This window comes from Narcine bancroftii, chromosome 9 (genome assembly GCF_036971445.1).
Source record: "Narcine bancroftii isolate sNarBan1 chromosome 9, sNarBan1.hap1, whole genome shotgun sequence".
In the NCBI taxonomy this organism is placed as follows: domain Eukaryota; kingdom Metazoa; phylum Chordata; class Chondrichthyes; order Torpediniformes; family Narcinidae; genus Narcine; species Narcine bancroftii.
The window spans coordinates 15,744,740-15,757,027 of NC_091477.1; the positions used below are offsets into that span (position 1 = coordinate 15,744,740).

The 12,288-nt window shown below is 38.8% G+C and overlaps 1 protein-coding gene across 1 annotated transcript in view; it reads left to right on the forward strand.

Moving 5' to 3' along the window:
* Positions 1-12,288, forward strand: part of tenm2a (teneurin transmembrane protein 2a) — a 767,339-nt gene that overhangs the window by 668,743 nt on the left and 86,308 nt on the right. Inside the window, exons 12-13 of the mRNA XM_069898186.1 lie at positions 8,988-9,188; positions 11,737-11,922. Of these exons, the coding sequence (XP_069754287.1) occupies positions 8,988-9,188; positions 11,737-11,922 (387 nt within the window). The remainder of the gene's footprint in view (positions 1-8,987; positions 9,189-11,736; positions 11,923-12,288) is intronic.

A 12,288-nucleotide genomic window follows, 5' to 3' on the forward strand; every position in this document is an offset into this window, starting at 1 on the left:
TACCAGACGGTGATCCAACCAGCCAGAATGCTCTCCACGGTACACCTGGAGAAGTTTTTGAGAGTTCTCAGTGACAAATCAAATCTCCTCAGACACCTCACAAAGTACAGCTGCTAGCAGGCCTTCTTCATGATTACATCAACATGGAGCATCCAGGACAGATCCTCGGAGATGTTGTCACCCAGGAATTTGAAGTTCTTGACCCACTCCATGAGGACTGGGTGGTCTTCTGACTCTGTCCTGCAGTCCACAATCATTTCCTTGGTTTTGTTAATGTTGAGCACAAGGTTATTTTTGTGATGACACCACTCAAAGACGTGCTCTATCTCCCTCCTGGACACTTCCTCATTGCCGTTTGTGATTCTGCCAACAACTGTGGTGTCATCAGCAAACTTGGAGATCAGGGGTCGGCAAACTTGTAGATAGTTTAATAAATATTTAAAGATGTGAGTGCAATAAAAAGTGAGATTTCAATGGTGCAAACAGACCTTTTGGTGGTTCCAGAGTAGTTTGTGGTTAGGGTAGTTGGTGGATAGTTGCTGTGGAAAAAAAAATATTGAACCTCGAGGTGTTGGACAAGGATTCTATCCCTTTGCAGTGAGCTAACAGTGAAAAGAGATTGTGATCAGGGTGATAGGGGATCCTTTATGATGCTGGCTGCCTTCCTGACATAAGTGTCACTCATCAATGTCTTTAATAGATGGGAGGTTGGTGTCTATGATGCACTTGGCCAGGTTTGTCACTCTCTGCAGCATGTAGCAAACTAGCACATGGTCATAAATCACATCAAACCTGTCAGATATTCATATTGATATTATCAGAATGAAAAATATTGTTCTGTCACACTGCAACCTATTAGCAGTTCTCTAAAGCTGGGATATTTTTTTTTGCATCAGAACATTGTTTCAGAATTGAAGATTCTGGAGATTTTTACTTTAGTCAAGTCAATCAATGCACTCTGTAGCAATAGCACATATGTTTCTACTCCCATTAGTCATTGCTAAATACCAATATTGAGACTGTTTTGAATGAAAAGATTAATTAACTAATAAATCATCCTAGAGTCATTGAATTTTAGAGAGATAAGGTTTTACAGCATGGAAACAGGCCCTTTGTTCCAACAAAGTTGTCTGCCCATTTGCCTACATGTGGTTGATATCCCTCTTAATCTTTCCAATTCATGTACATGTCTAATGTTTTTTTATAGATGTTGTGATTGTACTTGCCTCTACCACTACTTCTGTCAGCTTGTTGTGTGAAAATGTTGGCCTTCTGCTCCCTTTTAAATCTTACCCCTCGCAACTTAAATCTAAATCTCTCTCGAGATTCCCCTGTAGACTCCATTATCCAGGGAAAAATCACTTTGAATGACTTCACTTTATCTCTCCCTCTCATGATTTTATATACCTCTGTAAAGCCACACCTGCACACCAGGGAGAAAGTCCCAGCCTTTCCTCGGAACTCAAGTTTACCAATTCTGGGAATATGTTTGTGAATCTTTTCTACACTGTTTCGAGGTTTACGTCCTCTTTCTTATTACTGGGTGACCAGAATGGCACACAACACTCCATGTGTGATCTCACCTATCTCATGTACTCTGTAACATCACATCCCAATCCCCTTCCTCAATGCCTGGACCAATGTAAGGAAATATTCCAATCATCTTCTTCGCCACCCTGTGTTGTAACTTTTAAGTAAATTTCTACCTGTACTCCAAGGTCTCTCTGTTCTACCACTATCTCTATGGCCATACCACTGCATACTTGTCTTTTAAACTCCATCCATCCTCTTCCCCAGTTTATCTAGATCCCGATGAACTTCTTCACTGTGTACTATCCCATCAATTTTGGTGTCATCAACACCCTTACTCATCATGTCATCCAAATTGTCAGTTGGCCATAAGTAGTCAAGCACAAATAGTTAGTCTGTGGAACAATTGATTCAGTGATGGTGACAAATAATGTTCCAAGAAGAAGAGAAATAAAAATTCTGAGCAATAACACTCCAAAAAAAAACTGGAAGAACTTCTTCACCAGAATTAAAACTGTGACAGAGAATGCAATGAACAATGAGAACTTTAATGTGTTATACAGTAAAATCCTTGTTATCGGAAATTCATACAACCAGCAGCCTCAAGCTACTGGCAAAAAAAATTGTGGGTATTAAATTTAGGGGAGGCATGGTAGCAGAGCGGTTAGCGCAATGTATTTACACCAGCAATCAGGAACAGGTTCGAATCCTGCACTGTCTGTAAGGAGTCAGTCTGGTGCCTATGTGGGTTTTCCCTGGGGGCGCCGGTTTTTTCCCACCGCTTGAAACGTACCAGGGGGGGTATAGGTTAATTAGGTGTAAAATGGGCAGCACAGACTCGCTTTTTCAATTTTTAATTTAAAATGTAAATAGGTTAAAAAAAATGAAAATTTAAAATTGGCAGCCCCTAGCGATTAGTTCGCCAATTATGCCACACGCAATCTCAAGCAACCAGGAAATTCACTTATCTGCCAAGTACCAATCCCCAGAGGTGCTGGACAGTGGGGGAAACAAAACAATGGCTGCTCTATTTGTATCCTGAAGTTGTCTCTGAATTTCTTTAAAGTTGTTCTCTTGGTGCTTTACTGTATCTGAAGAAGTGACAATTAAAGGCAGAAAAGGTGTGTGGAAGAGGCTTTATGAAAGAATATCAGAGCTTTTGGCCTGCACAGCTGAAATTGCAGCTGTGATTAGAGAGAAGTCAAAAAATGGAGACGTGAAACCTCTTTCAAATTGAATATCTCTGATTTAATCGGAAGTAAAATACTTTTCTGACTTTACATATCACAGAGAACAACTGTGTTAAACATGTTTCATCATATAAAAACATCTATAGTTTCTCTTATTGTCTGAATTTCTTTGTGGTAACTTCCTCTCAACACAAGACGATCGACATGTTCTCCTCTATAAACCACCAGTGAGCAATATGTCGATCTGCTTAAAGACACTGGCAATTGGATGCTTTAATTGACAAAAAAATAATGTCAATTCTGTTATTTTCTGTATCAGAACACAGCTGGGTCCCTATTATAATGCAGCTGATTACATCCTTTCCTGGAGAAACACATGATTATGTGTTTGCCTTGTAATGTGCTTCTAGCTCCTTAATATTCTCTCTTGTAACATGTTTCAACCATTCTTTATATCTAATTATTTTATTTTGCTTATAGGAGACTCCAGAGCTTTATTGTCCCTTACCACCCTCTGTATTGGCAAAATAAAATGATTGACAATGAAGTTTACTCATTAATTCTGCATATATATATATATATATATATATATATATTTTAAAGCAGCATTGTTTTTCTTTCAAAAGCAGTATGAGCTTGGTATTCATCTACTGAGGATTAACTGCTTGATTTTTTGATACAATATCTGGGCCCTTTTCCAAAAGTCTATAATTTTTCCCTTGCAACCGCTGCAACCGCGTCTTCCTGTCCCGCATCGGACTTGTCAGCCACAAACGAGCCTGCAGCTGACGTGGACATTACCCCTCCATAAATCTTCGTCCGCGAAGCCAAGCCAAAGAATAGGGCGTAGAATGAATAGGGCATAATACGGCTGATGTGTTATCTTATAGTTGTGAATCTTCTTTGTTTTGTATGCAAATCAAATTTAGCATTATTGTGGCCCATTTTGTACTCTTATTTACATTGCATTTGAAATCTCAGCATGACATTATACTCCGTTCTGTTACTCAAGACTCAGCGGCACAAAGCAACTCAACAATGAAGGCTAATTTAGCTTTTCCAGGAGCAATGGGTGTACTTTATTATATTTTGATTGCTGGAAATTCCAAATGAAATTTGTTGTTAGCACCTGCCAAAATAATGAGTGGAAGCCCTCTGTTTTCATCGACAATCAATATAAAGCCACTGGCTAAGCTGCCATCCTGTCTTTCTCGACCTTAAAGATCTGGGGGGGGGGGGGGGGGTAGAAGGCAATATCATTGAATATTTTAATATGGGGCGCATTTCCTTCTCAACAATTTTGAGATCAATTTAATCTGACAGATGTTCCAAGGAACAAATCATGTTGAGTCAGCTGTTTGTCTCAATACCAAGTGAATAATTACGTGGCAGACAAGGCCATACAAGGAAATCCCCTCTTTCTAACAGCGAGTTAAGCAGGTTGAAACAGATACATTAAGTTTAGTGAGAAAGGCTAATGCAGCAGTCACCCTGAACAGGATCAGAAAATTTTAGCTGAATTGACTTCCCTGATCACTGACTGTTGGCCTTACCTGGGGGAATAAAAAATCTATTGCAGGGATGTCCAATGGTGAGGGAGTCCGTATTTATCAGAGAGCAGTGTCGTTTCTCAAAAACATGGCCATTTAGTCTATATAATCAGAAAGCTGCAACCATCAGTGGAATCGTCTTCCACAATTGGATCCCATTTTCTTTGGGACAAGGGATGAGGAAGAGGAGTAAATTGGAGAACAATTCTGATGAGTTCTACTTCCAGCAGTGAACTGAATAGAAAACAGGCAACAAATTATTCTGCAACTGCTGTTCTTGAAGCAGAAGCTCCCCCAGCATCGGTTGTATTGTTTAATCAAGCAACACATCACACAAAATACTCCCAACTGCCCTCCAAACATGATTGTGTTGTAAATGCCTGCTTCATTTTTATAAATAAGTACATTCCAAATATATGAATATAATTACTTCTCCGACAGAATTACAGATCATTTAGTTTTATTCCTGCCATCTGGGAGCTGCTTAGTGTTTTCCAGCATTGCTTTCTCAATACAAAATTGATCAATATGAAGATACCTGATTCAGCAAAATTAGAATTGAAAACCTGGTATAAATCTAAATGCTGTACCTTGTCTCGGGACGATTCTGCACAGACCTTTTTTTCTCCAAATAAGAGGTGTAATAATTTGCAGACTGAATGGTCAAAGCAAACTACTGCAAATATAACAGAAATTATGTTAAGTAATGGAAATAAAGAATGGGCCTGATGCAGTTATAAGCTTTGGATTTACAAAGAAACAAAATTGTAGATAGTTAAACAAACTTAACATGCCTTGAGCATTGCATTTACTACATTTAAAGTTGCACTGATGACATTTGATTTGATACTCAATTTGCAACTCTCCACTGAATACTGAGTTAAAATATTAATGACTGAAATATTCCCTTCACGCAGTGAAAAGATCTTGTAATTTCTTTTTCAGAAGTAACAGTTTCTGTCAGCCATTCATTTGAAAAAGGAACATCTAAGTTACCAACTTAAGCACGCAACCTAAGATTCGATGACAGCCTTTATTTGGGGTTGAGTTTCACAAGATTAATTCTATTCATTGCTTTGCTGTACCTCTCTCTTCCTCACCACTTATCAAGACCTTTATCCCACTACAATTTTCCACATATATCTGTGCATATTGATTATCCATAAAATTTCAGGTATCCTGAAGCTGAGGGTGCTGATAGAAGAATGGTTTATTGATCCGTGTGTTCTTAAGCATTGTCCAACTTTCAGGAATAAATCAGCAAGTGGAGTAGTTTGGGAAGGATAAGAGAGAACCAATTTTTTTTTTTAAAGTCTATACTCATGCTGTTCCATTCAGCCAAGTTTTGAATTCATTAGGTTGCATTTTTCAAAAAAATTCCCTCAGGTGAAGCATTCGACAAATCATAATCAGAATTTATCATCGTGAACATACGTCACGAAATTCCTTGTTTTGCAGCAACATCATATTTATATAAACCACCTTACAAAATAAATAAAAAGAGTGCAAGATCATGTCTGTAGTTCATTTTTCATTCAGGAGTCGAATGGCAGAGGGGGAGAATCTGTCCTTGTATGCTGAGTATTTGTCTTCAGGCTTCTGTACAATTTAACCAATGATAGCAGGCCTGGGGGTGGTGAAGCTCTTTGAGGATAGAGGCTTGCAGATGACCTCGATGGAGAGAAGACTGGTGCCCATGATGTCACAGGCCGAGTTAGATCTTGTCCTGATCGTTGTCCATAATCGCACAGTTTGTTTGCACTTCTTCCTTGTTTACATTTCTCTCTTACATATATTTTCTTGTGTGCAGTTTTTTGCACTACCAATAAGTAGAAATTCTGTCTGTCCCGAAGGAAAACCAATCTCAGGTTGCAGGTGATGTCATTTATGTACTCTGAAAATAAATCTGAACCTTAATCTTTGACTTTTTAGTCTGTAGCCTTATAATCAGTGGCCACCAATCAACTTCTTTGGGGTCTTCGTTGGTCAGAAATATCTGAACCAGCCAACTTGGCACAAGAGACTAGTGTTCTGCCTTCTAAAAGCCTTTCCAGCATCAACTAGCAACAAGTCAGGATGAGTATGGAATACTTTCCATTTATCGGGATGTGTATCAATGCAATAACACTTGAGGATGTTAATGCAAGGACAAAGCAGCCCTCTTGATTTGGATCATTACATCCACCACGCTCAATATTCATTCCCAGCACGACTGACGCAGAGTTTTCAGATTGTACCACAAAATGGATAACATTACTTCTCCAAGATTTAATTGACAGCACTCCCTAAACCAATGACTCTGCCACCGAAGAATGCCTTCAGGCTCTGGAAGCTAAAACAAATGGGGCGAAGGAGCTCAGCAGATCGAGCAGCATTAGTGGGTGTCGTCCCTGTGGGGCAAAGAGCCTATTTCTGCGCTGTATGGAATGTACATATCTATTTTTACTTTATGTAGTCTGAAAATTCCTACCAAATAATATTGTGGAAACACCCTCTACTACTTAAAGGGGTTCAAGAAGGCCTTTCCAATGTCATCCACTTCCTGTGAAGTCATTCAAAAGAGGTGGTTATTTTCATTAGGACAAATGCAAATGATTTTTTTTTAGTTCTTAGGCAATAATTTCACTCTAATCAAGATATAACAAGTTGTAATTAGCTTCTAATTGACCTTATGATATGCTAATTATGATAAATAAGATTGTTTCTGTACAAATTAATACCCTTAAAGTTGTGAAACTTGATTACCATTGCTTCAAAGGAAGAATAATATTTTAATTATTGGATGTGACAATGCTTGTATTTTATTTTACAAATACACATACCATTTGTCTTTGAGTAATTAATGACAGAGCAGGTGAGTCAGTGGGATCATGAGTAGAGGCACTGGCCATGCTTTGTCTTTAGCCTCCTGCTATTCATTATCATCAGGGCAGATCTGTACATTAACCTCATTTACCTCCTTGGCATTAGGTCAACTGGCACATAAAAAAATAAGGATGCAAAAGAAATTGTTATTCAAGGTGCCTATCATTAATAGCACTGCATAAGATGCGATCCACGACTGTGGAGTCACATGATAGTACCTCCTTACTGTACACTGGAACAGAATTTCTCATGCAACATACAGGGTCATAGAATGACAGAGATTTGCCACACAATCACTGAACTAACATTGACTCAGTTAGATCACATAACCATGGACATAAAAGTAAAATGGTTGGAAATACTATTCAGGCAGATGTTGTGGAGAAAGAAACACAGCATTGCAATTCAATGAAATCAGTTCAGTTGCACAGGCTGAGCATTGTTGGAATTAACAGTTTTGATTTCAGATTTCCAGCATCCACACTTTCTGTTTTCTTTCCCCCTCTTTTCAAATCAACAATACAATTCAGTGGCAATGCAGTTTCAACAGTGACCAATATTTTGGTGCAGTTACATTTATTCACCACAGCAACTCCTGCCTTCAGCTGTCCATTCCTCAAGTGATCTGTTTTCATATTTGTAGCATACCAAATTGGGAATAAATTAGCATAAATGGAAGTGTTTGTTTCTGTAAACAATGGTCACTTTTCTAAATTAAAATTCATGTGTTTGTTTATTTTTAATTAATCAATGCTCAGTTGAACTTTTTTTTTAAAGTTTTGCTCAGTTGAAGTCTTTATACTAAATGTGTGATGCGACATTTGTTCAGTTTTCACATCTTAATTTTGAGAGCCCTAGCTTTGGAAAATCACTTCTGAATATTTAAAAAGCTCCAGCATTAAGTTCACTTTTTTTTTCCAAAACCGTCATCTATCCTCAATTCTACTCACTCAAACTTTTACGATTGCTATTTTATTCCAACCTGATTTAATTTCCTTCACCATTGCTGGGTTAAATTTCTGGACCTCCTCCCCAAACTGCAGTCCTCGAAGTCAGGCCACACCTCCAGAACTGCAGTGCATCAAGAAGGCAGCTCATCACCACCTTCTCAAGGGCACTTTGAGATGGCAATTAAATGCTGGCTCACTCAGCTTGTGGAACCTACATCCAATAAACGGACAACAAATACATTTCTTCCAGCAACTTCTTCACAGCTTCAGAATCATGAATGCCAATTCATCCTAAACTACACTATCACATTTCTTTTATCCAGCTGATAGCAATCCTCAAATCAACAGACTCAAGCTTTCATTCTCATTTACAAATGCTTTAATAGAACTTGAATTGTCCTTTGATCTGATTCTTTTATGCACTGAGGCTCCTTCTTCCACCATTATTGTCAAAACCTGCAGCCACAATCCTTTGACTTTCCCTCTGATCTCTGCTTTTGCCATCTTGTAGAGCACCAATTACAATAATATTTTTGGTCTTCGACAATTGTGAATTGTTAATTTCTGTACCATGAAATGTTTAGGACATATTTAATGCTGAAAGTGTGGCGTAAATGCAAGTTATCATATTATTCCATGAAACAAAATATCTGGTATTTTCTGGTTATCAGAAGTAATTAAAAATAAATGAGATGTGAGGAGATTAAGTGGTTTGTTTGCAGCCGACAAACCAGTTAATTGCTAGCATTAGAATTTCACTTTTGCTCAATTATTGCCTCTTTTGTGCATTTGAACTTACAGATTGTTGTGTAAACCCCTTAAGGATCAGACTTGTGGACTCTTGTAGCATCCATCACATTCACAGATATCCCATGATTTGTGTCTCTATTGTTATCTTCCAGTGGATTGTTTGGATCCAACATGCTCAAACCATGGAGTGTGTGCCCATGGGGATTGTCACTGCAGCCCGGGTTGGGGTGGATTAAACTGTGAAATTCCTCGTGCCCAATGTCCGGATCAGTGTACGGGCCATGGTACCTACATTCCAGAAACAGGCCTTTGCAGCTGTGACCCAAGCTGGATAGGTCCGGACTGTTCAGTTGGTAAGGAACAGAACTTCATTCTCTCTTTGCATGTAACCAACTAATCGTAGGTTTAGAGAAGGATCTCCTCAGCTCAGAAATTACATGGTGGAATTTTTCCCTGCATAAGTATTCAGCTGATATTCTTCTTTCTGTTACAGCATTAAATATTTATTTTAAATAGCTCTTAAGTTATGAGAAATGCAAGGACTAACTTCCATCAAAGGAAACAAATAAACTTTATTCTTTGTTTTCAGGAAAGTTATGTTTGTAACTTTCTTTGTCTCTTCAATTCTGACTTTTGTGAGATTTCCAGTCATATCAGTGTTACAATTATGGAGAGTGACTTCAGCCAGTTTTTGAAGAGTCAACATGATTTTTAAAAAAGCAGTGTTTCCACTGTTTTAGAACAATATAACAGTACAAAAAACAGTTGACACCGTCTAGGAACTACTTTGTTAAGTATGTAGGTGAAGAGAGGTTCATGGTAATGATATTTGATGAACAATTCGTTCATTTCATTGGGCTGAAAAGTGGCTTGAACTAGATTAATGGAGAGAGAAAAACAGCAAATCAAAATGCAGGACAGCTGAGGGATGTATTCACGTTCAAGATGTAAAAAGAACAGGATTAAAAGCTACAAACATGATGCATGCCAAATGCTTGCAAGATTCAATTGAGAAAGTATTGGAAAACAAATTGAACCTTTGCAAAGGAGCAAGTTGACACAAGCAGAAAGAAAAGTTTTTAAATAGAAGCTAATATAAGAGAAATGTGATGATGGAGTCTGCCACATACAGGCAAACAGATCATCAAAACATCTTGAGGGCTACACAGTTAGTATAGCGATCAGCGCAGCACTGTTACAGTGACCAGGACTATAGTTTGAATCCAGTGCTGTCTGTAGTTTATGTTGTTCTCCCTGTGTCTGCATGGGTTTCCACTGGGTGCTCCAGTTTCCTCCCCCCGTTCAAAAAAAATACCGGGGGTTGAAGGGCAATTGGATATAATTGGGCGGCACAGGCTCATGGACTGAAAGGGTCTGTTACTATATATCTAAATCTCAAAAAATCTTCAATCTACTTCGAATTAAATGCAAGTAATATGCAAAATTATACATTGGATTGTGTGCTTTCTGTTGTGTTTCATTGGAATTTTAAATTTAAATTTAGACATTCAGCACGGTAACAGGGTCATTCAGCCACAAGCTTGTGTTGCCCTAATGACAGCCAAATGACCTACAACCCCGGTACATTTTGGAAGGTGGAAGGAAACTGGAGCCCTTGTGGAAAACCCATGCCAATATGGGGAGAATATGCAAACTCCTTACGGACAGCGCAGGATTTCAAACCCAGTCCCGAACACTGCGCTCTAGCAGCGTTGCATTAACCATTACACTAACCATGCCTTTTGAACCCTAAATCAATTTGGAAGAGTGAGCAGCATGCATATCCAATTGTAGCATCAAGTAGCAAGTATGGTAGAAGCAACAAGGTTGGTGTACAATGCTTTTACAGTGCCAGTGATTGGGACTTGACCTGGATTTGAATCCGACACCGTCTGTAAGGAATTTATACGTTCTCCCCATGTCTGTGTAGATTTTCTCCGGGGCTCTGGTTTCCTCCCACCCTTCAAAAACATACGGGGGTGTAGGTGAATGGGGTGTAAATTGCACAGTAAAGACACGTCAGACCAAATTGGCCTATTATGGAACTGTCTGTCTAAATTGTTTTAAAAAAAAATTGTCCCCAATTTTTGACTGGACCTCATACGATTTAATGTGCCATTTGCTGACTTCCCAAACAAAATAACTGGAAATCGATCAAAAATCATGTTAAAATAAAGCCCTGGATCAAGGTCATGCTCTGGGAGACTGAACAAAGGTGCAAACCATAGAACAGAGGAGCTCCAAGTTTATTTTCAGGGTGTAGGGGTGCACGCTGATCATCAGGTCACTGCAAGATAGTTTTATTTCTCAAACCTCTGAGCACAGGGTGCCATATCATACAGTTTTTGCGAAAGCTCCCCTGCTCTCACCTCAGTCCAAAAAGCAGATCAGGTTCCAGTGGGTGCATTAGTAATTTAATCTACATGTGAAAGAAATTCCTTCATTCTTTGGCCAATTCTAATTCAATATTTCTTCTTGTCCAAGTTATTGAATTAGAATTACCAGAATGAGGCATTTCATAGGTTATGCAATTCCTCCCTCTCCTCTATGTACAGTAATGGCCAGATATACTGATGCCTCAATACTAAAAGTGCACTAATGCATGACTTCAGTTTAAGAATCCAGGGCTGACTGGTTGGAATAATATGTCATGTTTAACATGCCCATCTCCCTTGTTAGAGATGTCTACATGTTCAGCTCAATATTAATTGAGGATAACTTGCAGAGGCCCAGAATCTCAATTATTTTGGAGCTGTACTTTGCACTTGCGGTTGAAAGGTTTGCCTTTGTACATGTTTCAGAACCTTATAAAAATTCAGCTTCTAATATCTCACATGGGTGAGACTGTATAATGTACTGTTGAGCTGTCGTGTTACTTGAATCACTTCCTTCTATCTTTAGAAGTATGCTCTGTGGACTGTGGCACCCATGGCGTTTGCATATCTGGAGTGTGCCGGTGCGAGGAAGGCTGGACAGGTGTGGCGTGTGATCAGAGAGTTTGCCATCCTCGTTGTGCAGAGCATGGAAGCTGCAAGGATGGAAAATGTGAATGCCGAGAGGGCTGGAATGGAGAGCACTGCACCATTGGTAGGGAACAAGGTTGATTATTCCTTTCTCATTCACACTCAATTTACTGGAGGCAGATAGTAGTGGCTGGTTAAACTAAAATATCAAAAGTACTACATAGTAGATTTCTTCAGTGGTCTGAGCTCTACAATGGAATAGGAAGGGATGAGGAAAAAGATGGAGAATCAGGTCATCTTAACAAGGAATGGACATGTCAACGTCTGGACAACTGTGTATCTCAGTGCAAGAGACTGACATTCCCAGTCATCTGCCTCTTCATTGGAGGAAATGATTATAGATTCAAAGAAGCAACAATATTTGGAGCAGGGATTTTAAAAAATCTTTAATAGAATTTTGTCAATTTTCAAAATAGCAAATTCTGTCTTT